The sequence below is a fragment of the Podarcis gaigeae genome (genome assembly GCF_964106915.1).
Source record: "Podarcis gaigeae genome assembly, chromosome: 1".
Taxonomy (NCBI): Eukaryota; Metazoa; Chordata; class Lepidosauria; order Squamata; family Lacertidae; genus Podarcis; species Podarcis gaigeae.
In genome coordinates, this window is record NC_139678.1 from 3,489,208 (window position 1) to 3,516,595 (window position 27,388).

The 27,388-nt window shown below is 47.8% G+C and overlaps 2 protein-coding genes across 52 annotated transcripts; one reads left to right on the forward strand and one right to left on the reverse strand.

Annotated features, from left to right (window-relative positions):
- The first annotated feature begins 280 nt into the window (after nt 1-280).
- Nucleotides 281-8,500, forward strand: LOC310840312 (uncharacterized protein). Of its 50 annotated transcripts, none has more exons than XM_083729884.1 (6): nt 281-6,298; nt 6,491-6,520; nt 6,557-6,922; nt 6,959-7,078; nt 7,127-7,390; nt 7,439-8,500. In XM_083729884.1, exons 1-6 carry the CDS (start codon nt 1,484-1,486, stop codon nt 8,351-8,353), a joined length of 6,510 nt encoding a protein of 2,169 aa, XP_083586010.1. In that variant the 5' UTR covers nt 281-1,483; the 3' UTR covers nt 8,354-8,500. The 50 variants fall into 50 exon arrangements, with proteins under 50 accessions (XP_083586010.1, XP_083586013.1, XP_083585996.1 ...); XM_083729887.1 differs by having other exon boundaries at nt 281-6,178; nt 6,227-6,298; nt 6,491-6,922; XM_083729870.1 differs by having other exon boundaries at nt 281-6,058; nt 6,107-6,226; nt 6,299-6,922.
- Nucleotides 8,501-13,812: 5,312 nt separating this feature from the next.
- L2HGDH (L-2-hydroxyglutarate dehydrogenase) lies at nt 13,813-27,179 on the reverse strand. 2 transcript variants are annotated; one of them, XM_083736230.1, is made up of 10 exons: nt 27,028-27,179; nt 25,619-25,734; nt 24,636-24,792; nt 23,483-23,614; nt 20,563-20,725; nt 19,256-19,290; nt 18,249-18,416; nt 17,049-17,206; nt 15,834-15,965; nt 13,813-15,149 (listed from the first exon to the last, which is right to left on the reverse strand). In XM_083736230.1, exons 3-10 carry the CDS (start codon nt 24,648-24,650, stop codon nt 14,954-14,956), a joined length of 999 nt encoding a protein of 332 aa, XP_083592356.1. In that variant the 5' UTR covers nt 24,651-24,792; nt 25,619-25,734; nt 27,028-27,179; the 3' UTR covers nt 13,813-14,953. The 2 variants fall into 2 exon arrangements, with proteins under 2 accessions (XP_083592356.1, XP_083592355.1); XM_083736229.1 differs by having other exon boundaries at nt 24,641-24,792; nt 27,028-27,174.
- Nucleotides 27,180-27,388: the final 209 nt, after the last annotated feature.

Sequence of the window (27,388 nt, forward strand, 5' to 3'; positions counted from 1 at the left end):
TGCTAACACATCTAACAGAATTCTCTGGCATGAGGAAATGTCAACGCAGCCTTTGCAGTGTAGGACTCCCGAAGCTTAAGCTTCCAATAAAGCCTTGCAGGCCACCTACAGTCCTACACCAAGGTAAATCCCTGTCAGTGAGGTGTGCCATGAGGTCCTGGTACATGCTCCATAGCAACTTATTTTAAAAAAAAGTCCAGAGAGCTATGATTCCAGAACTTAATTTTGTGGAGTTTCAGATCTATGGATGAAGGGTGGTATACAAATTTAATAAATAAAATAAAAACACATGAAAAATTTGTTATTTGGCAGCGCATCAGATTAACCAGGTATTGTTATGTGACTTCTTACCACAGTGTTTTCTTTTTTAAAAAACAAAATAACCCTGTGCATCAGGTCCTTGTGCGTTATAAATTGTGATGGTTCCCATTTTGGGTCCCTGCAAAACGGTTACTGTAGTTGCATTGGTAATTTTCTCTGGTGCTTCTCATCTCTTCAGTTCATTTGGGGCAATGTCTTTTTGTTGTTGTTTGTTTGGGTGTCCTTATAAAACACACGGTCATTTATTGCTTAATACTATGCCTACTTCTTTAGGCATAGTATTAAGCAACAAACGTTCTGACATTGAAATTGAAACACATACGCATGGAAAAGAGAGACCACTGTTGTTGTTAGATGTGTACAGTACTGTATATTGAATGCTGATCCCAGGCAAGCCCGGCTTGAAACCATCTGACCTTCAAGCCTCATATCAGTCACGCAGTGGCCTAGGGACAAAAACACCAGCTTTTCTTTGACTGACCACTATTCAGCAACGTGGTCCATCAACAGGGTGACCAACCCTCTAATCCCTAAACCAGCTGAGCAAGCTTAACACCACACTTTAAGAGTTCCATTAATGGAAATAGTTATTAGTTACCTCCTCCTAAAGTTAGTTTCCATAGAAAGCAAATTGTAGTCCAGCCTATTAGAACAGCCAAAGGCTTAGTTTCTGTGCCTGAATGGCAAACACAAAGAAGTCTGTGCCCAGTTCTAGAGCCCTGGAGTAATGCCTTCTTATCGTATGAATGGCTGGAGCAGAAAAGGCAATGATGTCATAGACCTGCTACTGAAGCTTCTAGAACAAAGGCAGTTGGAGTGAGAACATGAAGACCACTACAGGGGGAGAGTTGGTGACCTCCTAATCCAGGGCTGTTGTTTTGTCATAAGGGCCATGATTCCAGCCGGCTGTAAATAGAAAACAAGAAACAAAAAAAGTCTGCCACCCATCCAGACAATGACGCCATCTACATACAAGTCGCAGCCCTGATGAAAAGAATAAAACAACCCCCGTGAAGTGGGATCAGACAAGGTAGCTCTCATGTTTCCTTTATAGCTTTTTAAACTAAAGGTGGAGATTGGCAAGAGGTAGATACTTGGCTTGCCAAATCTGCACCTGTGGACCTCAAGTGTCTACTGTAGCAGTTTGTAAGTGAAAGGAAGAATGGATGACTCTGAACCTGCATTTGACCAAGTAATCCCTGGAAATGAAGCAATGCTAGGTGCTGAGGAACAGAATTGCAATGAGATGTGCCAGCCAGAGAGTGAAACATCTTTTAGGAAACAATCCCGCAGCAGCAGCCCTCACATCCTAGGCCAGGAACAGGCTATTAGTTTACTTGAAGAGACAGAGCAACCTGTTGTGCAAGACTCCAGATATGAGAAACTGGAATCTCGGCGTAGCAGTCAGCAGTCCGTTCATGGCCAGAATCCGCAGAGCAGAAAATCTTCCCAAGGTAAGGCCTTAGACAAAACTGAATTAATGGATGAACGGTGTTGGATCAGCGAAAAAACAGGCATAAAAATGATATCTGGCAGTCAGCAAACTAGTTTTGTTTGGGGCCCAGAAACACTTGAAGAAATTCTGCGTCCTTTTCATGAGGCTGCAATAAGCAGGGCTGCTTACGCCAATACAAAAGTAGAACCACCGGTAGCTCAAGGCTCTCACCACAGTATTCAACAACCAGAGGGGCAAGAATCAAGGCGAGCTAGTCAACAGCTGATAGCGCAAGATTCTCACCACAGTATTCAACAACCAGAGGGGCAAGAATCAAGGCGGGCTAGTCAACTACCTATAGCAAACGAGTCTCGCCGCAGTATTCCACAAGTGGCAGAGAGAAAGGAATCAATAAAAGGTAGGCAACAGAATGCAGTACACGAATCTCGCTGCAGCATTCAGCAGCCAGAGGGAAAGGAATCAAGGCAAACTAGTGAACAGGCTTTAGCAGAAGAATCTTACTACATTACTCAGCAGCCAAAAGAGCAGGAGTCCAAGACTGGCAACCAGCTGCCAAAAAGACAGGGGTCCTACCAAATGCCAGAAGATAAAAGAATAAAGAGACTGAAAAAAATGCACAGAAATATAACTGACCAGGCACAGCAGACAGATAGTGCAGAATCTCTGAAAAGAGAACTGTTTGAAAAGAGTCTACAGACAGATAGCCATGGCAGTTCAGCAATTAGTGCAACAAGTGAATTGCAAGGATCCCGCCATGGCAGCCGCCAGTCTAACTTGCAAAAAATTGATCAGGAGAGTTTTCCAGTTCAGTTACAAGATCCCTCTTCGGGCAACCAGCCCTCTGAAGCACCTGGGATTTACCATGGCAGCCTCCCACATGGACTTTCCTCCAATGGCACCAAGCAGTTTGATGTTCAAGACCTCCACCGTGGCAGTCTTCCAGCTCATTTACAACATGAGGTACAAGAATTCCGCCGGTGTAGCCTCCCTGTGGAATTGCAAGATTCCCTCCGCAATAGCAAGCAGACTGAAATTCAAGAGTTCCGTTATAGCAGTATCCTCGCTGCAGTGGAAGATCTTGGGGAAACTCCTCTGGAGGCTGAGGAAGAGAATTTTCAGAGCAGTCCCCCACTTGAACTGGAAGTATGCCTCCAACCTAATAAACAGGATATTGAGCAGGACTCCCAGCATGACAACCAAAAGCCCCAAGAGATAGAATGCAAGGTGGATCGTGAAACTGAGACCGAGGGACCCACTTCTTTGGATAGTAAGACAGCACCACTGAAGCAAAAGGCCTCATTTGCTCAGCAAACATATAGTATCATTTCAATTGAGGAATCTACCTGGCTAAACAGAAGATCTGGCAAATTAATAAGAAACCTCAGTCAGCAGACTGATTGCAGTTGGCTCCAGGCTAATAGAGAGAAAGAAAAGAAGCTTGGTGATCAAGAAATGATGACAGGTTGTGAAACTGGGGTTCAAAAATCAACCTGCCCCAAGTCTGAAAAAGAAGTACAAGCACCTGCCTGGAAGAATATTGAGAAGCCTATGGAGGATGACACCTGGCTGGTCAGAAAACAGTCTGCTGTGCCTCAAAAAGACAGTGAAGTGTTAATGGGACTCAAATCTCGAAGAGGCAGTGAAATGCCAGAGTACTTGAGGAGCACTGGACAGCCCAGCATGCCTGAGAATTGGAGGGACGCTGCTGCTCTAGAAATCCCAAAGGACAGTGAACAGCCCAAGTTCACTGGACCTGAGAAGACAGGTGATCTGTCCGCTGTGCCTGAGTTGCTGCAGAGCAGTAAACAGCTCTTCATGCTTGACTCACAGAGGGGTAGCCAACAGTCCCTTATGCTGGAATCCAAGCTGGTTAGTGACCAGCCTGCTGTGCCCAAGTCCTGGATGGGCAGTGAAGAGCCTGTTATGCCTGAGCCTGAGAAACACAGCCAAACACCTACTGCACCAGTGTCCCGGAGAGGAAGTGAGCAGCCCTTTGTGCCTGAGTCCCGGAAACCCAGTGAACTCTGGACCCTGTCTGAGCCCCAGAAAGACAGCCAACCACCTACTGCAGCAGTGTCCCGGAGAGGAAGTGAGCAGCCTGTTGTGCCTGAGTCCCGGAAGCAAAGTGAACTCCGCACCCTGCCTGAATCTCAGAAAGACAGCCAAACACCTACTGCAGCAGTGTCCCGGAGGGGAAGTGAGCAGCCCTTTGTGCCTGAGTCCCGGAAGCAAAGTGAACTCCGCACTCTGCCTGAGTCTCAGAAAGACAGCCAGCCACCTAATGCAGCAGTGTCCCGGAGGGGAAGTGACCAGCCTGGTGTGCCTGAGTCCCGGAAACCCAGTGAACTCCGCACCCTGCCTGAGTCTCAGAAAGACAGCCAATCACCTACTGCAGCAGTGTCCCGGAGGGAAAGTGAGCAGCCTGTTGTGCCTGAGTCCCGGAAGCAAAGTGAATTCCGCACGCTGCCTGAGTCTCAGAAAGACAGCCAGCCACCTAATGCAGCAGTGTCCCGGAGGGGAAGTGATCAGCCTGGTGTGCCTGAGTCCCGGAAACCCAGTGAACTCCGCACCCTGCCTGAATCTCAGAAAGACAGCCAAACACCTACTGCAGCAGTGTCCCGGAGAGGAAGTGAGCAGCCCTTTGTGCCAGAGTCCCGGAAGCAAAGTGAACTCCGCACCCTGCCTGAATCTCAGAAAGACAGCCAACCACCTATTGCAGCAGTGTCCCGGAGGGGAAGTGATCAGCCTGGTGTGCCTGAGTCCCGGAAACCCAGTGAACTCCGCACCCTGCCTGAGTCTCAGAAAAACAGCCAACCACCTACTGCAGCAGTGTCCCGGAGAGGAAGTGAGCAGCCCTTTGTGCCAGAGTCCCGGAAGCAAAGTGAACTCCGCACCCTGCCTGAGTCTCAGAAAGACAGCCAACCACCTACTGCAGCAGTTTCCCGGAGGGGAAGTGAGCAGCTCTTTGTGCCTGAGTCCCGGAAACCCAGTGAACTCCGCACCCTGCCAGAATCTCAGAAAGACAGCCAACCACCTACTGCAGCAGTGTCCCGGAGGGGAAGTGAGCAGCCCTTTGTGCCAGAGTCCCGGAAGCAAAGTGAACTCCGCACCCTGCCTGAGTCTCAGAAAGACAGCCAACCACCTACTGCAGCAGTGTCCCGGAGAGGAAGTGAGCAGCCCTTTGTGCCAGAGTCCCGGAAGCAAAGTGAACTCCGCACCCTGCCTGAGTCTCAGAAAGACAGCCAACCACCTACTGCAGCAGTGTCCCGGAGGGGAAGTGAGCAGCCCTTTGTGCCAGAGTCCCGGAAGCAAAGTGAACTCCGCACCCTGCCTGAGTCTCAGAAAGACAGCCAACCACCTACTGCAGCAGTGTCCCGGAGGGGAAGTGAGCAGCCCTTTGTGCCAGAGTCCCGGAAGCAAAGTGAACTCCGCACCCTGCCTGAGTCTCAGAAAGACAGCCAACCACCTACTGCAGCAGTTTCCCGGAGGGGAAGTGAGCAGCTCTTTGTGCCTGAGTCCCGGAAACCCAGTGAACTCCGCACCCTGCCAGAATCTCAGAAAGACAGCCAACCACCTACTGCACCAGTGTCCCGGAGGGAAAGTGAGCAGCCTGTTGTGCCAGAATCCCAAAGTGACAAATCACTTGGGACTAGAGCCAAGTTGGATGCTGAAAAAGAGTCTGAAGTGCCAAGTGCTGCTGCAAGTGAGACAAGTCAAACAAAACGGAAAACCTCTTTTTCTGCAAAGGCTCAACAAACATATAGTATTATTTCCCTTGAGATAAATACTTGGATTAACAGAAAAACTGGCACATTAATGTCTTGTAGCAGTCAACAAACTGAGGGAAGCTGGCTTCAGGATTATATAGCAAAAAAACTAAGGCGTGCATCTAAAGGAAGTATGGACAGGAGTGCTGCACCTGAACCAAGTAAGCCTGGATCTGAGAGTGATGTAAAAGATGAAGTAGAGCAGGAGCTCACCTGTAAGAAAGAATTTCCAACTGAGAATAAGGGGGCAACAGCAGAGCTAATTGCAGCCCAAACCCTAATGTCTCCTGAAGAAGCAGAAGGAGAACTGTTGCAGCTTGAAAACAAACTTGCAGTGAGGAGCCAACAGAATGAGATGCCACCATCCCAGGGAGAGTGCATACAGGAGGATATGCCAGAGTTCCAATGGGACAGCCAAAAGAGGGGGGTTCCAGAGCCAGATATGGTAGAGTCCCGGCGGGGCAGCCAGCAGGCGGTGGTGCAGGAATCCCGGCGGGGCAGCCAGCAGCCAGTGGTGCAAGAGTCCCGGCGGGGCAGCCAGCAGGCAGAGGTGCAGACGGAGGTGCAAGAGTCCCGGCGGGGCAGCCAGCAGGCAGAGATGCAGGAGTCCCGGCGGGGCAGCCAGCAACCAGTGGTGCAAGAGTTCCGGCGGGGCAGCCAGCAGGCAGAGGTGCAGACGGAGGTGCAAGAGTCCCGGCGGGGCAGCCAGCAGGCAGAGGTGCAAGAGTCCCGGCGGGGCAGCCAGCAGGCGGAGGTGAAAGAATCCCGACGAGGCAGTCAACAGGAGGTCGTGCAGGAGTCCCGACGGGGCAGCCAGCAGGCAGAGATGCAAGAGTCCCGACGGGGCAGCCAGAAGGTGGAGGTGCAGACGGAGAAGCAGGAGTCCTGGTGGGGCAGCCAGCAGGTGGAGATGCAAGAATCCCGGCGGGGCAGTCAACAAGCGGAGGTGCAAGAGTCCCGGCGGGGCAGCCAGCAGGTGATGGTGCAAGAGTCTCAGCGGGGCAGTCAGCAGGCAGCGGTGCAAGAATCCAGACGGGGCAGCCAGCAGGCAGAGGTGCAGACGGAGGTGCAGGAGTCCTGGCGGGGCAGCCAGCAGGCAGTGGTGCAAGAGTCCCGGCGGGGAAGCCAGCAGGCAGCGGTGCAAGAGTCCTGGTGGGGAAGCCAGCAGACAGCGGTGCAAGAATCCAGACGGGGCAGCCAGCAGGCAGAGGTGCAGACGGAGGTGCAGGAGTCCCGGCGGGGCAGCCAGCAGGCAGTGGTGCAAGAGTCCCGGCGGGGAAGCCAGCAGGCAGCGGTGCAAGAATCCCGACGGGGCAGCCAGCAGGCAGAGGTACAGACGGAGGTGCAGGAGTCCCGGCGGGGCAGCCAGCAGGCTGTGGTTCAGGAGTCCCGACGGGGCAGCCAGCAGGCAGAGGTGCAAGAATCCCGACGGGGCAGCCAGCAGGCAGTGGTGCAAGAATCTAGACGGGGCAGCCAGCAGGCAGAGGTGCAGGCAGAGTTGCAGGAGTCCCGGCGGGGCAGCCAGCAGGCAATGGTGCAAGAATCCCGACGGGGCAGCCAGCAGGCAGAGGTACAGACGGAGGTGCAGGAGTCCCGGCGGGGCAGCCAGCAGGCTGTGGTTCAGGAGTCCCGACGGGGCAGCCAGCAGGCGGAGGTGCAAGAATCCCGACGGGGCAGCCAGCAGGCAGCGGTGCAAGAATCTAGACGGGGCAGCCAGCAGGCAGAGGTGCAGACGGAGGTGCAGGAGTCCCGGCGGGGCAGCCAGCAGGCGGTGGTTCAGGAGTCCCGGCGGGGCAGCCAGCGGGCGGTGGTTCAGGAGTCCCGGCGGGGCAGCCAGCAGGCAGCGGTGCAAGAATCTAGACGGGGCAGCCAGCAGGCAGAGGTGCAGACAGAGTTGCAGGAGTCCCGGCGGGGCAGCCAGCAGATGGAGGTGCAAGGTTCCCGACGTGGCAGCCAGCCGGCAGGGGTGCCACAGTCTAGACAGGGAAGCCTGCAGGGCAAAGAGCTGAAAATGGAGCAGGAATACAAAACCCAGCAGGTTTTGAGTGATGAATTTCATTTTAGTAACACCATATGGAATACGTTAGGAAATCCAACCCAGCAGCCTGATGAGTCTGAAAGCAAAGGAACACTTGGGAGCTTATCGTCATACACAGAAGGTGAAGATGCAGCTCAGCAGACATATAGCATAATTTCTCTAGAAGATGGAATCTGGCTGAACAGAAAAACTGGTAAGTTCCTGTTCAGTCATGGTCAGCAGACAAACAAAAGTTCACTTCGTGGTGTTAATGGAGGAGCTGTGGAGGATGGCAGTGATACAGTTGGAAGTACAAAACCAATGAAATCTGATGTAATGCAATCTGTAGGAAAATCTGGCGAAAACTCCTGCTGTAGCAGTGTACAATCTGAAAGTTGTTCATCAAGCATCAGCATTGTGCAACCTTGGGAAGAAATGCAGGATCCTTATGAGAAAGTGATAAGCAACCACCAGAGCGCAACTACGCTGCTGAGCGTAGATACATATGTTGATCTGGAGCATGAATCAAAGGTGACTTACAGTGTTGTTTCTGTGCCAGAAGGAAGCTGGATCAATATTAGAACTGGCAGGTTGGTGGTATCTCATACTCAGCAGACAGACGAGTCTTCCTTTCAAAAGCCTGGAACAGATAATCAAGCAGCCCAGAGGCGAGATAGCTATTCACCTGAGCTGAGCCATTATGACCTGACTGATAGGCAGATCAGTGAAGGTTCACAGCCAACCTACCTCAGTGATGAACCATATGAGGAACCTGCAATGCCTGGTGGATAGGAGGAGGGCCTTAAGAGATTGGAGACGTCTGAGAGTTAGTTGACCCTGCTGTGGGAGAGGACTATGGCATTTTGGAGAGCTATGGCTACAAGACCAAAAGTAAAGCTCCCAGGAAAACAGATGGCAGAATAAAAATGGGGAAACCTGTTTATTTTGTGCTTCATCTGCTTGAATGATATTTAATGATTTAATAGCACCTGTGGGGCTGATCCACCACCACCTATCTATCCAGTTCAGGGGGTGGCCCTGGCTGTCAGCTTCCTCTTCCTCCTTCTCCGACTCAGTGTTGCCCTTACAGAACTCGGCAGGGAAGAGAATGGGGACAAAACTAGAATTAGTTGGCTCTGGCTGCACCTGCTGTTGGTCTCCCTGCCTTCTGCCCCACCAGTGCCAGTGGGCACCAGCCACCACCGAATAGTGATATATCAGTTCCTCATTTGCTTGCCTCTATGCCATAAAGATAAGGCCGAGACTCCAGTCCTGTTTAAAGATAATAGATTCATCACTTGGTAGCTGTGGCTTCAGGTGATCAAACCCCGCCAACAGAATGATTCTACTATCTCACATCACCTCCAACACAATCAGAGCTACCGGCTGACTAAAGTATTTTGACCGATCCGCCTTTAAGCAAATTAATGCATTCATGAATGAATTACATGTAAATAAATTTGCCTGTTACAAAAGGTCAATATAGGTGACTTTTTGAGATATTGAAGGAAGTGTGAGATACCTGAGAGTTTGGCAAATGAAAGATATCGTTGTTATAAGGAAGGTCATCTGTAATCGTCCCGCCCCAATTCCCAGTTATTGTGACACCCCAGCATGAAGGAGCCTGGAGGTGTGTGTGTTGTTAACAAGTATGCTCTTAAATCTGAGATCTACCAATTAATCCCCCCCCCCTTGATTAAATCTGGGTCTCGTTGCTTAATCAACTAAAGCACCCTTCTGCAACCTAGTGCCCTCCAGATGTTTTGGACTGCAATTCCTATCAGCCCCAGCCAGTTGCATTCCAGAACATCTGAATGACACCAGATTGAGGAGAGCTGAACGAAAGGTCCTGAAGCATGCAGTCCTGTGCATAACCCACTGGAGGCTTTCCCCACATTCAGCTGGGAGTCATCAAGTGTAGCACATAGGCTGCCTCACTGTGACCTTCCTGGGTAATTAATAGTGTGATTTTATATGTGTCTATTCAGAAGTAAGTTCCACTTGGAGGTCGCTATGCCCCCCCCCCACTCCAACCACTGCACCCCAGTGGCCTCATCCAACTCTTTATTGCTCTCTGTGAAGCAAAAAAATTCCATTGCATAAGTGCAGAGGTTTCAGGATCCTTGTCTTAAAGTATGTCGTCCTGAACCTAAAAACTGATATGGGAGGTTGGGTGTAATCTGCATATCTTTATATGAAACTGTCTTATACTGAGTCAGGTCTGTTAGCCCAGGACTAACTGGCAGCAGCTCCCCAGGCTCTCAGACCCCGTTCTTCCTAAGTACCTGCACCCAGAGCCTTTTAGGGGTTCCCCCCATGCCTGTGAGAAGTGCTATGGCCCCTCGTTTATTCCCCATAAACTCTTCTGGCTAAAAAATTGTAGGACCCTCTCCTACTTCCACCATTTAACTACAGTTTGGTTCCTAAAACGTTCTTTGCCCTGGCATTAAAGCAAACACCATGGATGAGAAATTGGCACATATTTAAAAATGATTGTATCGATTTCTAGATAAGCCTAATTTATTTTATGATGTGTAGCAAATTATTTTTATAGGTTCCAATTCCAAATAAATATGTGTAGACCTGACCTGACCATTTGGTACATCTCTTCCTCATACATAGAGCACATGGAGTATGCCCCTAGGAACGAAGGCAGCGTTCCCAACTCCTAAGTCCTGATGGATTCATTATAGTCTTCCTTCCAAATATATATGATTAGGATTATGCTGTTAGTTCCACTAGAGTCAGTGGATCTTACTCCCAAGTAAGTGGGCAGCTTTTCAGTTTCAAACATTCATGGAGATCCCACGTTCAAAAATACAGGTGGGATCTCCTGCTTGTACGTGTTTCCATTTGTGTCTGTGGGGAGTGAAAGAAAAAGGTGCAGCATGGGCCTAGAGACTCATTCCCAGTCTCACCCGAAGATGGGGTCAGGAAAAACTGTTGCTTAAGCATCCCAATAAAATATTTAATGAAAAGGCAACAACCCAAAAACTGTGATGCAGCTGCAAAAAAACAAAAAGCTGATGCTAGTCTAGGCTGCATCAACAGAAATATAGGGAATGAAGAGTACCACTCTATTCTTCCTTGGCCAGACCACGCCTGGAGTCCACTTCTGAGCACCACAATTTAAGGATGATATTGACAAGCTGAAACGTGGGCATAGGAGGGCAATCAAAATGACCAAGGGTCTGGAAGCCAAGCCTTTTTTTATATATATAAATTATTTATTGAAGTTTCAAAAATTTTTAACACAACAAAAACAAAACAAAACAATAAAAATAGCAAACAAAAAACAATATAAAAAACACATATAAATTCAACCCTTAATTTCTTATAACTTACTTTCCCAACTTCCTCATACCTCCCCTTTCTGTATTCCAATTTCTAACTAATTTTCAACAAATCCTTCCCTTATTTTTAACTTAATTTTAATCTTATTTATTTGACTTATCCGTTACCGCTCATAACCACATATTTTCTAGTCCAGCGTCATTTTAACATTCATTAATTTTGCAATATTTCTTTAAATAGTCCTTAAATTTTTTCCAATCTTCTTCCGCTTGGAAGCCAAGCCTTATGAGGAATGGTTGAAGATGTTGAGCCTGGAGAAGACTGAGAGGAGATAAGACAGCTATGTTCAAATATCTGAATGGCTGTCATGGAAGACTGAGCAAGTCTGTTTTCTCTTGCTCCAGAGGGTAGGACCTGAACCAGTAGCTTCAAGTTACATGAAAGAGGAGTCCCAGTAATCAGGAAGAAATTTCTGACGGCAAGAGCTGTTTGACAGTGGAACATTGTCCCTCAGGTGGTGGTGGACTCGCCTTCCTTGGAGGCTTTTAAGCAGAGGGACAGATAGCCATCCAACCTCTACTTAAATACCTCCAAGGAAGGAGTGTCCACAACCTCCCAAGGGAGACTGTTCCACTGTCAAACAGCACTTACTGTCAGAAAGTTTTTTTATTTAGTTGGAATTTCCTTTCTTGTAACTTGAAGTCATTGGCTCAAGTCCTACCCTTTAGAGCAGGAGAAAACAAGTTTGCTCTTCCATGTGACAGCCCTTAAGATATCCCAAGATGGATATCATATCTCCTCTCATGGATGCTTTAGTTGAGATTCCTGCATTGCAAGGGGTTGGACTAAAATGACCTTCAGGTTACCTTCCAAAACTACAGTATGTTGATTTTAATTTAAAATATATATATATTAGGTTTTACAACAGATTTTAACATAATCACTGCTGGTGAGATAATTACAAAATAAATTCCCAATTACACCCCCACTCCATGACTTCCTCCAACTACCCTTTCTGGTTTATAATGAATTCACTTCTCCTGTTTATCGTCTTATTCCCTAATATAGTAAAGTTAAAGTTATACATCATTATTATGTTCTTTTGTTGATTGTGTTTAATCAAACCCGCAAGTGAGTCCATTTCCTTACATTGCTTCTGTAGGTACATCACGAAAGGTTCCCAGTTTTTTTAAAAGTCTCTATTGTCCTTATCTATAAGTCTTTCAGTCAACTTCGCCATTTCAGCATATTCCATCAATTTTTCTTGCCATTGTTCTTTCGTTGGCATTTCATTGCTTTTCCACCTTTGAGCTAGTAAAATTCTAGCTGCTGTTGTAGCATACATAAATACTTTCTTCTTGTCTTTTGGCAAATCTTGACCTAAAATGCCTAATAAGAAAGCTGCTGGTCTTTCAACAAAGGTTATCTTAAACATTATTTTCATTTCATTATAAATCATATCCCAAAAGTTTTTAATTATTTTACAATTCCACCACATGTGATAGAACATTCCTTCCTTTTCTTTACATTTCCAACATTTATTGGAGCTTGTTCTATACATTTTGGTCATTTTTGCAGGTGTAATACACTCATTGCCATGATCCTATACTTTGTTGAATGGAAACTCCCCACCGGAGTAGAAATCATATATTGAACAGATGGAAAGCTCTCAATCTGAGCAGGCTGAAAGCAAAGAATAAGGTTACCTTAACTTCTGTCATAGAGCTTCAGTATGCTGATGACAACGTAGTGTGCGCACACTCAGAGGATGACCTTCAAACCTAAATATCTTTGCAGAAGCTTACAAAAAGCTTGGCCTATCACTCAACATCCAAAAAAGGCAAATATAAAAAAATGTAGTATAAACACTGACAACTGGGAAACACTAGCCTGCGAGCGCTCCAGTTGGAGAACAGCCTTTACCAAAGGTGTCATGGGCTTTGAAGACACTCAAACTCAGGACACAAGGGAGAAACGTGCTAAGAGGAAGGCACGCTTGGCAAACCCTCACTATGATAACTCCTGCCGGACACCAATGTCCCCACTGTAGAAGGACGTGTGGATCCAGAATTGGCCTCCACAGTCACTTACGGACTCATTGTTAAAATCGTGTTTATGGAAGACAATCTTACTTGGCTATGAGTGATCGCCAAAGAAGATCACCATCAGTACATCATTTTCATATAATTCTCTTCTAACAATATACAATATATACAGTACACTGATTTTCAGACTGATTTGGTGTTATATATAGCCGATGTTGCCCTTACATTAACAGATCCAGAATACTAGGTTCTCCTAGTGGTATTAAGCAATGGTAAAACGTAACTCCTGCCTCTGCTCCCTTGAAAGGTGCTGGCAACAAACATTTACAGGGGAAAATTTATTTGCAGCCTCTTTCCCCATCCAGGGTATAACAGGTTTGCTTCTCTCCCTTTCAGCTTTCACTGGTGTCTGAATGTAGTTTTAAGTGCAACAAGCAAGTTTTCCTGCTTCACAAGGCAGAGGTTCAGTAGCAAGGTTGGAAGGGGTTCTGCAGACAGGAAAGGGGTGTCAAGACGTCAGGCTTTCATGTTCCTCACCTAAGTGGATGGCTAGGTCCAAAAAATATTGGGATGCAGATGACTGTAATACCAAGAACTGCAGTGATTCACAGCCTATTTGGAATAGAAACAAAATGTAATGTACAGTGGTACCTTGGGTTAAGTACTTAATTTGTTCCGGAGGTCTATACTTAACCTGAAACTGTTCTTAACCTGAAGCACCACTTTAGCTAATGGGGACTCCTGCTGCTGCTGCGCCGCCGGAGCACGATTTCTGTTCTCATCCTGAAGCAAAGTTCTTAACCTGAAGCACTATTTCTGGGTTAGCGGAGTCTGTAACCTGAAGCGTATGTAACCTGAAGTGTATGTAAATTGAGGTACCACTGTACACCGTAACTCAATGAAGACAACGCATTTGCGTTTATGCAACAGTTTTTGTGTAAGTTTATTGATCATTGTAATGCACAAGTTTTACATGAATTCACATTCTAAAAATGTAGATCCAGATCACGGCTGTTTTTGCTTCTAATATACCCCCATTATCTTTTGTTTTATAAAAATAGCTTCCATTTAATTAGATAAAACTTATTTTTTCCTGATCTTTGCATATCTGGACTATCCAGTAAATGAAGATTGTGTGCATATGTAGATCTAACCAGAAAATGAAACACCAATTCGTTTGCCCATTTTCAATGAAGACTGAACCAGAAAAACCCTCCAAAGAAAAAGCACCACTTGCTGTGACCAAACCACTCCGTGCATCCAATATTTAGAGGACTATCTATTACTGTCCTCCCGCACACTTCTCAGCTACTCAGTGGGGCTTAGAATGGTAGAATTGTAAGGTTGGAAGGGATCCCGAGGGGCATCTAGTCCAACGCCCCACTAGCACTTCCCTCTGGATCGTGCCAGCAGTGTACTTCCTATGTTCTGCAAGTTGGAAGGTGGGAATCACATTCAGTACTCTGATAAACAGGTATCCCTCCCTGGGGCTCAGGGCACATTGGCAATGGTACCACCTGCCTGTTATTGCAATTGCCACAACCCACAGTGTGGCCTGGCATGGGCAGGGAGAAAGACAGACTTGTGGGTTTACCGTGCTTTGGGCAGACAACCCCCTTTTTGTGGAGAGCAGACTGTGTTCCTTCTGTGCCTTTTTCAGGTGATTTTGGGACGGAGGGAAATTAAAACAGCCACAGCGCCTGCATACCCAGTTAGTTCAAAAGCGAAATTATAAGGAGAAACAGTGGTGGTGTCTGCTGCTCTAACTGCATTCCTGAGTACACCACAGGGCCAAATTAATCTCTCCTGCCAAATTAATATGGCGTCGAATGGACCCGACTCGTGTTCACTGTGTTTGACCTTACGTGGCATGACTTCTGAGGTTCATCGGAATATTGCAAAGCTTGAGGCTTCTGCAAGGCAATCCAGTTGGCAGCCTCTCTTTCTGATTGCTTCTCCCCAAAAGGCCACCTCCCTGTCATTTCCTTGACTGCCACCCTTCCAAGCACAGTGTCTGAACACAAAAGAGATCCAACGGGCCTCCAGGATTCCATCAGAGCTCAAATCTCCGCTCCACCTCGTTAGCGATCATTTTCGCAATGGCAAGGGAGGAGGTAGCAGCAGGCGAAGGGGCATTTCTGACATGGAGGATTCGGCTGCCAATGTCTCCAGTGCCTCCGTCAAACACAAAGTCGTCGATCAAGTTTCCGTCGTTGTCCAAGGCCTGAGCTCTAACACCAGCTGGGCCTCTGCAAAAAGAAAGGAGAAACTGGGCATTCAAACAGGGCAAATTGGACCTTGAATTGTATCTCTGATTATCACAGCTAATGCAACAAGAGACTTGGGACCCGGCCTGCTTGTCTAGGAACAAAATGCTTAAATTGCTATTAGACCCTACAGATGCTCATATGCTGTTTTAAGTGGAAACTGCGTATCTCAGGCGCTTTTAAAAATTTATTAGAGTTTGGATTTGGATTTGATATCCCGCTTTATCACTACCCGAAGGAGTCTCAAAGCGGCTACCATTCTCCTTTCCCTTCCTCCCCCACAACAAACACTCTGTGAGGTGAGTGGGGCTGAGAGATTTCAAAGAAGTGTGACTGGCCCAAGGTCACGCAGCAGATGCATGTGGAGGAGCGGAGATGCGAACCCGGTTCCCCAGATTACAAGTCCACCGCTCTTAACCACTACACCACACTGGCTCTCACTGGCTCTATATACTAGATTTATATACCATCCTTTATCCAACATCACTGTCGGAGGTGGTATGCATCTGAATGCCAGCTGCTAGGAATCGCAGGTCAGGAGAGCCCTGCCGTTGCTTTCAGGCTTCCCAGAAGTGGAATCTGTTTGGCCGCTGAGAGAACCAGATGCAGGACATGCAGCCGGGCTCTTCTCGTCTTCCGTGATGTCTAAATCCCCAAAAGGATTACCTGAGTATATCATCGATGGTAACTTCTGGTATAAATTTCTGCAGCTGCTTCACCTGAGCACTAAGGAAACACGCTCTGTACATTTCTCCCATTCCATAAGAGAAGTTCCGCAACACCAGCTTCCATAAGCCTCTGGGGAGAGAAAGCAACATTTATTGCAAGTAGCTTCCATTCATAGGTAGGTAGGTAGGTAGGTAGGTAGGTAGGTAGGTAGATATGTACATACACATGCATGCAAACACACACACACACACACACACAAGTGTAAAGGAAAAATGTAAGCAGAGCAGTCAAAAATGAAAGAAATGCAAAAAAGGCCCTCATGATGAAGTGTAAACATTTTGCAGTTACCATTCACAAAGCAGGGTGGATAAAAATCAATGATTAAAAAAAATAAATCGGATTTTTAAAAATTCAAATCGGATTTTTTTTTATTTAAATCAGATTTTTAAAATAAAATGCTTTATGTTATTTTTGTAATTTGTGGTTATTTTTGTAATTTGTGTGTAATTTGGTATTTGTGTTTTTGTGTGTGTTTTTTTTCTTGTATAAATAAATAAATAAATAAATTAAATTAAATAAAATGCTTTTGGAGGAAAAAGCTTTCTAAAGATTTTTAAATTTTCTATTTAAGTTACGTTATAGTCCAAAGGCTATTCATCAGGAAATAATTATTTGTTTTTAAGTTTTTCATGTGTGCTAAAACTCAGTCTAAGGGGTTTTTTTAGTTAAAAAAATAGTTTAACCACATCAGTTAACATTAAAAAACCTGTTCAACTTTGAAGGCGCTACCAAACTCTCATTTTTATAACAGCTATGGTAGTCCCTCACTAACACTGTATGTTACAGGTGTGCTTAATGATTTTTTAAAAAGTGACAAGATTTTGGTCCTTAGCTCCGAGATGCAGCCAAAGTCAAGGGCTCGGGGGCTGGCTGACTTAAGAGGAAAGAGCAACAATACAGGAAAAAAATATATATTACAGAAACTGTACCCACCCCCTGGTGTTCCCTGCAGCATCAGAAATGCACATGCTCAACCCATAACACCCTGGAGAACAACCTATGCAAGAAGCAGGTGTCCATCGCCCATAGTAAGCAGCACGATGCTTCCTGGGATTACTATAGTTCATACTACAGACTGCAGAAAGTGGGGCAGGGCAGAGGTCATGAGATTCTCGCTCTACACCTGCAGATGAATGGAAAAGAGGACACTACCTGTAAGCCGCCGCGTCTACAAAATCTTGGAAACTGAAGTCATAGAATCTGTAGCCCTCTCGTTTGAAAGCAAGCACGGCGTTAGGCCCGAGCCAAACACTGCCATCTATCCTCGGGGTGAAATGGATACCCAGGAAGGGGAAACGGGGATCAGGCACCTAAAGCATGAGAAACACACTCGGGAGTCAAAATGCATTTGAAAGAACCACACTCCGCATCACACAAGAACGGCCCAAGGAGCATCTCTCTGAATGGCGAAACCAAAGAAAACAATGAAAAGAAGGGAGCAGGCTTGTCTCTCTCTCACCCTCTTTTTAAATGAAAGATGGGGATCTGGCAACTATAGTTCATCAGGTAGAGCTCCCTCCCCCCATGTGTCTCAGTGCCAATCTTTGTGGAGTTCTTTAGGCTAGGCACATCACATGATAAATATGAGCAACAACACTTGTAGTCACACACTTCTTCTTTTCTGCCCTCCTGAGAAAGATTAGTGCATGTGTGGACCTAAATACATCTCCGAGGATTTTGCCTATCGAGATACAAACTCTTACTTAGCTAAATGTACGGATATATAAAAATCAGCATCCTGGGGGTGTGTGGAGAGAGTCAGAATGGAGAAAAGGGAAATTGGCAGCAGTAACTTGGAATATTCTGGGAAATTGCTTAGAGCAGCCGACATTTCCCAAATATACCCTCTCTAAAGCAGACTGGTTCAGATTAGGTAATTTCAATTTCTATATAACTTTCCCACCAGCATTGTACGTGTCTTTGACCACCAAAGCCGCAGGACTCATTTTCCGGGTGGTTGATGATGATGATGATGATGATGATGATGATAATAATATACCCCGCCCAATCGAGTGTTAGAAATAATACAGCATTAAATATTAAAAACAGGGCTGCCTTCAGGTGTCTTTTAAAGATAAGATAGCTGCTTATTTCCTTCACATCTGAAGGGAGGGCATTCCACAGGTTGAGGAGGATTCTCAGAAGAGGACAATCCCAAGGTTCATTAGAGGAAAGCCAAAATAGTTCAAATAGGCTAAAGTTTGCAGAGTGGATCTGCCCTGAAACTAGAAGCCTCTCACACCATGTGTACAGCTTAGTAAATATTAAATATTGTATTAAATAAATAACACCAGTACTCAAAGCATCCAGAAGCACCAGGGGCTTTCTCAAGCTCTCCGTAAACTGACGTACCGGATAAATATTTCCTTTTACCAAATAGCACTTCTCTGGCTTCAGCACCAAGTAATCTCCCCGGAATGGAACAATGCGAGGCTCTGGGCTGCAGCCACTGATCTGAGAGATGCGGTCCGAATAAAGCCCTGCACAGGACACAAGATGCCGACAATGGATTTCCTCCCCCTGCGCAAAAGAAGATGTTGAGGCTCAGCAAAACTACAGCTCCATCTAACATCGTCACAAAACCAGCTGACCCGCTAGGCTGTCTGTTTATCCTTCCATTTCCACACCTTCTAGCCTGCTGCTCCCCATGCTTGAAGGTACCTGCTCTAGTGTGACAGGTGAAGAGGCCTGATCTTGACCAGGAGTGGTCTGACAGGCCAAAGAGTACCTGGCAGGCTCTTCAGGACCACGGAGAGCTCCCAGGAGAGGCTGGTGTGGCTTTCTGATTGCTAAGCCATCAGGAATTAAAGGTGCAGAATCCCAGCCTGGAATCCCCCAGTTGGTCCTCACTGGGTGACCTGCCAGTGTCTTTTCTGTTTCTTCACAGGGGAGCAAGGGGTCTGAGGCAGCTGCTGCGCAGGCAGAACTGCAGATTCAGGTTCCACATGAGAGCAACTTGAGGTCCTTCAAGGGCAGAGTCATAGAATCACAGAATTGTAGATTTGGAAGGGACCCCAAGGGTCATCCGGTCCAGCCCCTGCTATGCAGGGATCTCAATTCCATGACTGATGACCATACAACCTCCACTTAAAAACCTCCAATGAAGGAGAGTCCACCACCTTCCGAGCGAGTCAGGCACCATCCTCTCTTAAGACTAGACCTTGAGCAGGGAAAGGACTATGAAGCCCTCGAGGCAAGAGATGCCTGACTCACATTAATATCCATCTCAAACTGTTTTTGTGGCGACGACAGCAATTGTGGTTAAAGTTTTTGTATGCCTGACATGCGACAAATGCCAAAACACAAAGAAAATATTCTGCACTTGAGAAGTAAAATATAATCTGAAAGCTTGGACTTACCTTTGAGCTTCTAACAACAATTGGATATTTCATCCCTGTAAATAATAAGATGAAAACTATAAATGGCACTACATATAAACAGAACATCTGAACCACAAGGAAAAAACCGAATTAACTTGTCAGGCAGATTCAAGGCCCTAAATACTTAGGGCAGCCCAGGCTAAAAACAAAGCTGTACCCAGCAGAATGGAACAGGAGTTTTCACCAGCCTTCTAATTCCAGGGTCAGGATATTTGTCCCTCTAGGCCAGTATTATCTGCTGTGACGGGCAATAGATCTCCAGCATCTCAGGCAGAGAGGAGAGGGGCAAGAGAGACTGGAGATTGAACCTGAAACCTTCTGAATACAAGGGAGGTTCTCTGCTACTGAGCTAGAGTTTCTACCCTTAAAGAGAGACAAGCTGCTCTTTCAGAAGTGACCCATAAGCAAGAGGCCTTTAGCTTTCCTCTTTCACCCTCTCCTTGCCTCTCCCTCCACACAGCCTCCACTGCTCTGGAGACTCAGATGGTGACAAATAGTCACATTTTCTATGTACCCACAATACAAAATAGTCAGATCACATCTTGCTTTTGGGTGATTAAGTGGATGGCAAAACACAGATCGGTGAAATGTTTTCTCTCCCATAAAGCTGAAGGTGGGGGGACACGGGTGGCGCTGTGGGTTAAACCACAGAGCCTAGGACTTGCCGATCGGAAGGTCAGTGGTTCGAATCCCTGCGACAGGGTGAGCTCCCGTTGCTCAGTCCCTGCTCCTGCCAACCTAGCAGTTCGAAAGCACGTCAAAGTGCAAGTAGATAAATAGGTACCGCTCCAGCAGGAAGGTAAACAGTGTTTCTCTGCGCTGCTCTGGTTCGCTAGAAGTGGCTTAGTCCTGCTGGCCACATGACCTGGAAGCTGTACGCCGGCTCCCTCAGCCAGTAAAGCGAGATGAGCGCCGCAACCCCAGAGTCGGTCAAGACTGGACCTAATGATCAGGGGTCCCTTTACCTTTGCTATAAACTAACGATTTCCTATTTAACTGCAAGGAAGAAAAGTTTACTGAATTGCCACAGCTCTCTCTCAGCTACGGCTTCACTGAATTTAGGCTGTGGGCTACTTCTGGAATTTTGCATCTCCCCGGATGGTCTCTAAAGCAATTCCTGAATCCACCTGAAAACATTCCACGTCGCTCCCCTGGATCATCCCACGAACCGCAGGATCTCCTGAGAGGCTGTGAGCTCCAGGAGTGCATATCACCACAAAACCTCGCGGAGGAAGACTGCCAAAGTGGGAAGGAAGGACAAAGAACTTGGAAGGAAAGCTCCTTACCATCTTCACTTCCAGCAGGACTTTCTTTGGCCATTTCCATGCCCTTGACCTCAAAGTCCGTCAAAACAGTCCCTCCGGCTGCCTGGAAATCCTCAGCGTAGGCAAAGGCCACCTGCCTGTAGTTCACAATGCCTGTGTACGGCGAGTCCAGGGCCATCAAACCCTGAAAAGGCATTCAAGGGATTTAGGGCCACAGAGAGTTTTCAAGCAGGAGGAAGGCAGAAAGGCCCCGGATCAGGCCTGCTGAGAAACTGCAAGTCCAGGCAGGCTCCTAAGCAGCACTCTTGAGCAGTAAACACAAAGGACCTCCAATTCCCAGTCAGTTGCTGGGGGTTGCAAGCAGGAGAGAGCTTGTGGGCCGCCCACAAACATCTACTCAGCCGCTGCAGGAGGCCCCCTTTGGCTTGGTCCAGCAGGGCTTATATAAGTCCCTGTGTAGCTTGAGGGCTTTTTCTGGGTAAGGTTTGATTCTCCAGCACATTGGCGGTAGCCTCCTTCCTCTGAGCTACAGAGATACAAGGCCGATTAAGAGTGTCACTGTGGATATGTTTTTCCTCAGCGGCATCTGCTGTGTGTGGAGAAGGTGGTTTCAGCCCTCAGCATCTCGAGACAGGGCTGGGAGAAACCTGTCTGAAACGCTAGAGAACTTGTGATGGCCTGGGATTTGGACTCAGAGGCTGAACTTAAGGAATCCCAGCCTGCACAGGAGTCTCCGCCTCCAGAACCAGCTGAGCCGGGGCTGGGGCCTGAGCCTGAAGGGTCCTCACCTGTGCTGGATCCTCAGGTGCAGGCACCAGCTGAGTCTGCTCTGGCCCCTGAGGTGATGGAGGACCCATTGTTGGCAGGTGCTCCACTCTCAGCCCCGTCAGAGGAAGCTGAGGTTGCCTCTGGGTCCGGTAACCCGCCAGTCTCTCCTGAGTTGCAGAGGCTCAGGGCAGAGAGGCGGAGGGAACTAAGTTCTCGCAGGAGGAGTGCTCGCCTCCAGGCCAGGAGAGGCGAGTCACCAGAGGATCGGGGCCACCCAATGCCTCGGGGCAGATAAAAGCCAGCCAGCCCCAGTCCCAAGTTGTGGGAGCAACATTGTTGCTAGCCTGTTCCTGCCTGCACCCTGTCCTGCTCTGCTGCCAGAGTTCCTGACCTCACCCAACTCCCTTCCTTGGACCCAGCTACAGCTTTGACGGACAGCCTCCATACCGCACCATCGACCTCAGACCAGACTCGGACCTCGCTGCATGGTTAGCCCCCAGTACCAGCACAGTACTGCTGCCCGTCAGTGCAGACAGAACTGATCTAAACAGAGGGTGGGCAACCTTTTCTGGCTGAAGGGCCTGATCTTTATCTCCTGCACCTGGGGCAGGTGAAAGTTGGCAGGTGTGTGGGGCCGCCCATCTGCCAATCCTCTGGTGTCGCAGTGACATCACACACTTGACTTTGAAGAACCTGGTTGTTGGGACCGCAAAACAACTACAGGGCTTTCAAAGAGCCCTCTGTACATTTGTAAACCTCCTTACGGATGTTACCAAGAGCTTTCTGCGCTTCTTCAAACCACAGAGGTGAAGGAGCCTCTTTGAGAGCTGCTTCAAAGGGCACTTTTGCATAGCATTTTACCCCTCACTATATAAATGAGCAGAGATTAAATCCTGCTGCCTGGGAACAGAATCATGCAGCCAATGCAGAATTAAATCCTGTCCTCACGCCCATCGGCTGAGGTCACTACCATGGGTGAAGCTTGGGGGATAATAGCCTGATAGGCTATTAATTGTCTGCTGGACAGAGGCTTCCACCTCTTATCTAGATGGATCAATGATGTGACTCGTCAGAAGACAGGTTCTTATGCTCCTTTAATGGAGGGTTACAAACTTAATTCGTTCCGGAGGTCCGTTCTTAACCCGAAACCGTTCTTAACCTGAGATGCGCTTTCGCTAATAGGGTCTCGTGCTGCTGCCGCCGCACCACCTGCACGCGATTTCCGTTCTCATCCTGGAGCAAAGTTTGCAACCCGAGGTACTACTTCCGGGTTAGCGGAGTTTGTAAACTGAAGCGTTTGTAACCCGGGGTACCACTGCAATTCAGATGGGGAGGTGAGCAGCTGCCCTGGGCTTCCCTAGATCCCAACCCCCTCCGAAAGGTTCCTAGAACAAAAAAGATGCATCACAGCTGTCCATGGAGGCGCAGGTCAAATCCGTGTCCAGGGCAGCTGTTTACCAGCTCCATCTGGTACGCAGACTGAGACCCTATCTGCCTGCGGACTGTCTCGCCAGAGTGGTGCATGCTCTGGTTATCTCCCGCTTGGACTACTGCAATGCACTCTACGTGGAGCTACCTTTGAAGGTGACTCAGAAACTACAGCTTAATCCAGAATGCGGCAGCTAGACTGGTGACTGGGAGCGACCGCAGAGACCGCATAACACTGGTCCTGAAAGACCTACATTGGCTCCCAGTAAGTTTCTGAGCACAATTCAAAGTGTTGGTGCTGACCTTGAAAGCCCTAAATGGCCTCGGTCCAGTATATCTGAAGGAGCGTCTCCACCCCCATCGTTCTACCCAGACACAGAGGTCCAGCTCCGAGGGCCTTCTGGCGTTTCCCTCACTGCAAGAAGCCAAGTTACAGGGAACCAGGCAGAGGGCCTTCTCGGTGGTGGCACCCACCCTGTGGATCGCCCTCTCACCAGATGTCAAAGAGAACAACAACTAGCAGACTTTTAGAAGACATCTGAAGGCAGCCCTGTTTAGGGAAGCTTTTGATGTTTGATGTATTACAGTATTTTAATTTTTTTTGGAAGCCGCCCAGAGTGGCTGGGGAAGCCCAGCCAGATGGGAGGGGTATCAATAATAAATTATTATTATTATTATTATCATCATCATCATCATCATTATCGTCATCATCATCATCATCATCACATCGAATGAGGTTGCATACCCGGCAGTAGGGCTCCTTCACTTTTATTTCCTTGGAAGAGATGAGTTTCAGTCCGCGGACCTTGTTCTGCAGGCCCCTCTCATACAGTGCCTTGAGTCTTGGAACTTCTTCCTGTTCAGCTGCAACGATCAGCTGCAGAAGAAATAAAGGAATTTACAATGTGGAACGTGGGCCAGCCACAGAGTAAAAATGCAACGACAACCGTGCTGTGTGGGATGGAGCAGGAGGAACGTCATGTTGTCATATTAATTGAATACAAGTTTAATGGAATGGAAATTAATCCTCTTTTCAAAAACTTGGCATAGGTCAGGCTTGTCCAACTTCCAAGAGACAGTGACCCACCCACTGAAAGTTGCTGATAAGTTTAGATAAGTCAAAGTTGTTATGCTTTTGGGGGGGAAAGGGGGTGCGAGGGGTCCCACGATCTGCCACAGGCATCCCATGATGTACCAATCTACCAGTTGGTGTGTTTATCCCGATATATCCAAAAGGTCAAGGACATTAGTAAAAATAAAACATTATAAATGCATTATAACACTGTGACACTAGATGGCGCTGTAGAGCCAAAATTGGAACTCTATGAAATTTTGCATTGTGAGCATTATAGTGGTTTTTTCAGAGCATTTTCAGAGTGTTTTTTTTTTTATATAGCTATATCTCATCCTGGGTCCAGTTCATGATTAGGGCTTCACTGAGCAAAACCCCTAATTAAGACCAGGAAACTCAGTTAATTCATTGCCGATGTACCACTAATAATAATTATTATTCTTATTTATTTAAACCCTGCCCTCCCCCACCAGAGCCAGGCTCAGGACGGCTAACACCAGTAAAATTACAATAAAAACATAATAGGGGAGGAAAGAAAAAAAAACCAATTTAAAATACAAGTTAAAATAAAATTTAAAATGCAGCCTCATTTTAATAGCAGCCCATAGATCAAAACCATAAGGGGAGGGAAACATAAGGGTCAGACTGAGTCCAAACCAAAGGCCAGGTGGAACAGCTCTGTCTGCATGGCCTTAAGAGACTGTTCTTATGACAGTCAGAAAATTCAAATGTATAAAGCAAAGGTATAAGGACTCTTTTGATGTACAGTGCTCTACAAGGTTATTAAGAGTTGCTGGAACAGAAAAGCAAAAAGTGCTGCATCTACCATACCTTGCCGCATTGTTTATATGGGATTCCCTTTTGGTCACAGTACTCATAGCAGAGGGCAGCCCCCTCCACACACAGCTTCGCTTTTAGAGATCCCGGTTTGTAGTAGATCCCACTGTGAATAACACCGCTGTTGTGTCCACTCTGATGGAAGGCTAGTCGGAGAGATGTGTTACAAATAAGGAGAGATGTTGAAATACATGCTGCATGGACCATTCTTCTTTTTAACTGTCAGGTGAAATACATATTTAAACTGCCAGGTGATTTTTCAGACTTCAAGCCATGAGAGGTAACTATAAATGCGGTGTAAACTGACCAGAAATGTATAAAGAAAAGTTTGCAATGATGGATTAGCTCGTCCCCCATCCACTGCCACCGCCCCTCCAAATTGCCCTCCCCCCCCTTTGCAATTAGGCTTGGAAAAAAGAAGAAGAAGAGGAGTTTGGATTTGATATCCCACCTTTCACTCCCCTTCAGGAGTCTCAAAGCGGCTAACAATCTCCTTTCCCTTCCTCCCCCACAACAAACACTCTGTGAGGCGAGTGGGGCTGAGAGACTTCAGAGAAGTGGGACTGGCCCAAGGTCACCCAGCAGCTGCAGGTGGAGGAGCAGAGACTCGAACCCGGTTCCCCAGATTACAAGACTACCACTCTTAACCACTACACCACACCGGCTCTTACTGGTGACAATAAAGTCTTCTTCCAAGCCTTATTTTGGTGGAAGAAGGGGCAGGGCAGAGAGCACCTCTTTGCAGGTGCGTGTCCAGCCATGCAGTAGGCCTATTAAATGGGAAGTTGTACAAAATTGGCCCCTTACAAGAAATGTTCCCAATGGATTGTGCCTAACTGAATGATGCCTTTTAGTGAGCCATTTAAACAACCACCACCAAATCTGGAAGATGGGGCAGGCGGAAGTTAAAAATGCATGAGGGAAACTAATACGGGAGGCGATGAGCTCTTTTATCAGATTCAGATATCATACCCAACTCCTTCTCCTTTTCCAGCACTCCAAAAGTGAGGGATGGATGTCGCAGGCTGAGCTCCCTGGCCGATGCCAGCCCCACAATCCCAGCGCCGACAACAGCCACATCAAAAGTGCTATTAAAAACAGGTTTGAGAAGAATGAAAATCACACGCTCCACACTAGCAAAGAACTTATTTCGGTCAAAAGCTATCAGACAATTTCCAAGAGGGGTCTGTTTTGTTTTGCTTTTTTTGCATTTACGTAAAATATTTCTTTTACGTAAGGGACGCGGGTGGCGCTGTGGGTTAAACCACAGAGCCTAGGACTTGCCGATCAGAAGGTCGGCGGGTCGAATCCCCACGGCGGGGTGAGCTCCCGTTGCTCGGGAGCAGTTTGAAAGCATGTCAAAGTGCAAGTAGCATGGGCTGTGATGTAATGGGAGAGTGAACAGCTCAGCCCACATTCATTGTAACTTTAATTTTTTTACTTAAAAAATCTTTTAAAGGTAAAGGGACCCCTGACCATTAGGTCCAGTCGTGGCCGACTCTGGGGTTGCGGCGCTCATCTCGCTTTATTGGCCGAGGGAGTTGGCGTACAGCTTCCGGGTCATGTGGCCAGCAGGACTAAGCCGCTTTTGGCGAACCAGAGCAGCACACGGAAACACCGTTTACCTTCCCGCCAGAGCAGTACCTATTAATCTACTTGCACTGTGTTGCTTTCGAACTGCTAGGTTGGCAGGAGCAGGGACCGAGCAACGGGAGCTCACCCCGTCGTGGGGATTTGAACCGCCGACCTTCTGATCGGCAAGTCCTAGGCTCTGTGGTTTAACCCACAGCGCCTCCCTCGTCCCTGTAACTGCTATAGAAATGAGCAAACCAGTGATATTTGAGGGAGCAGGCTAGCAGGTGGGGCCCATGACTTACATCGTAGGAGCCTACACAACACAAAACACTGTTGCTGGATGTAGGTTTTATTTTATTTTTTTATCTTATATTTTGGAAATGCACAGCCAGGTTTTTTTTCCCGTGGGGAAAAGATAGAGTGGGGCCCTAATCTATAGCTTGTTTGTTTGCTTATATGTAAATCCAGCACTGGTCCTTATGCCCTCCCAGCCAAGCCCTCTTCAAATATTGACAATGTAGGTTTCATTTGCTTTTTATCTTCTATTTTGGAAATGGACATCCAGTTTTTTGTTTCCTTTAATTTTTTTTTTGGGGGGGGGGCAAGAGAGTGGGGCCCTAAGCCAGGCTCCAGCTGTTTTGGGACTACAACTCCCATGATCCCTCTCTAACAGGACCGGCGCGCGGGATGATGGGAATTGTAGTCCCCAAAGACCTGACGGGCCTAGGCCTGCCCTCAGCCAGAGCCTGCTTCAATTCCCCCGGAGCTGCGCCGGTTCTCCTGCCCTCCCGTCCCGCCCCGCTCACCTCCCGGGGGTCCCTCCGAGGTGCCTGGCGGGGAGAAGGCGGGCCGGCGCCGGGGGGAGCCGCAGCCAGCGCGCCCGCCCGCCCCGCCACACGCAGGCCCGGCCGCACACCGGGGCCATGGCGCTCCGGAGCCGCCGCCCTCCCGGCCAGGCGCCGCCCCCCCCCCGAGGAGGAGCCAGGCCGGCCGGGCCCCTCGCCTCGCCCTCGCCCCGCCGCCAAGGAAGCAAGGGCCGGGAAGGAAGAAGGCGCCCGGCGAGAAGGCAAGTGGGGCTTGCTCTGGATGCAAATTGTTGCTGCTTATGCAAGTTGTTGTTGTTGTTGCTTCTGCCATATGCCCTCTTTTCCCAGGACACGCCCACCA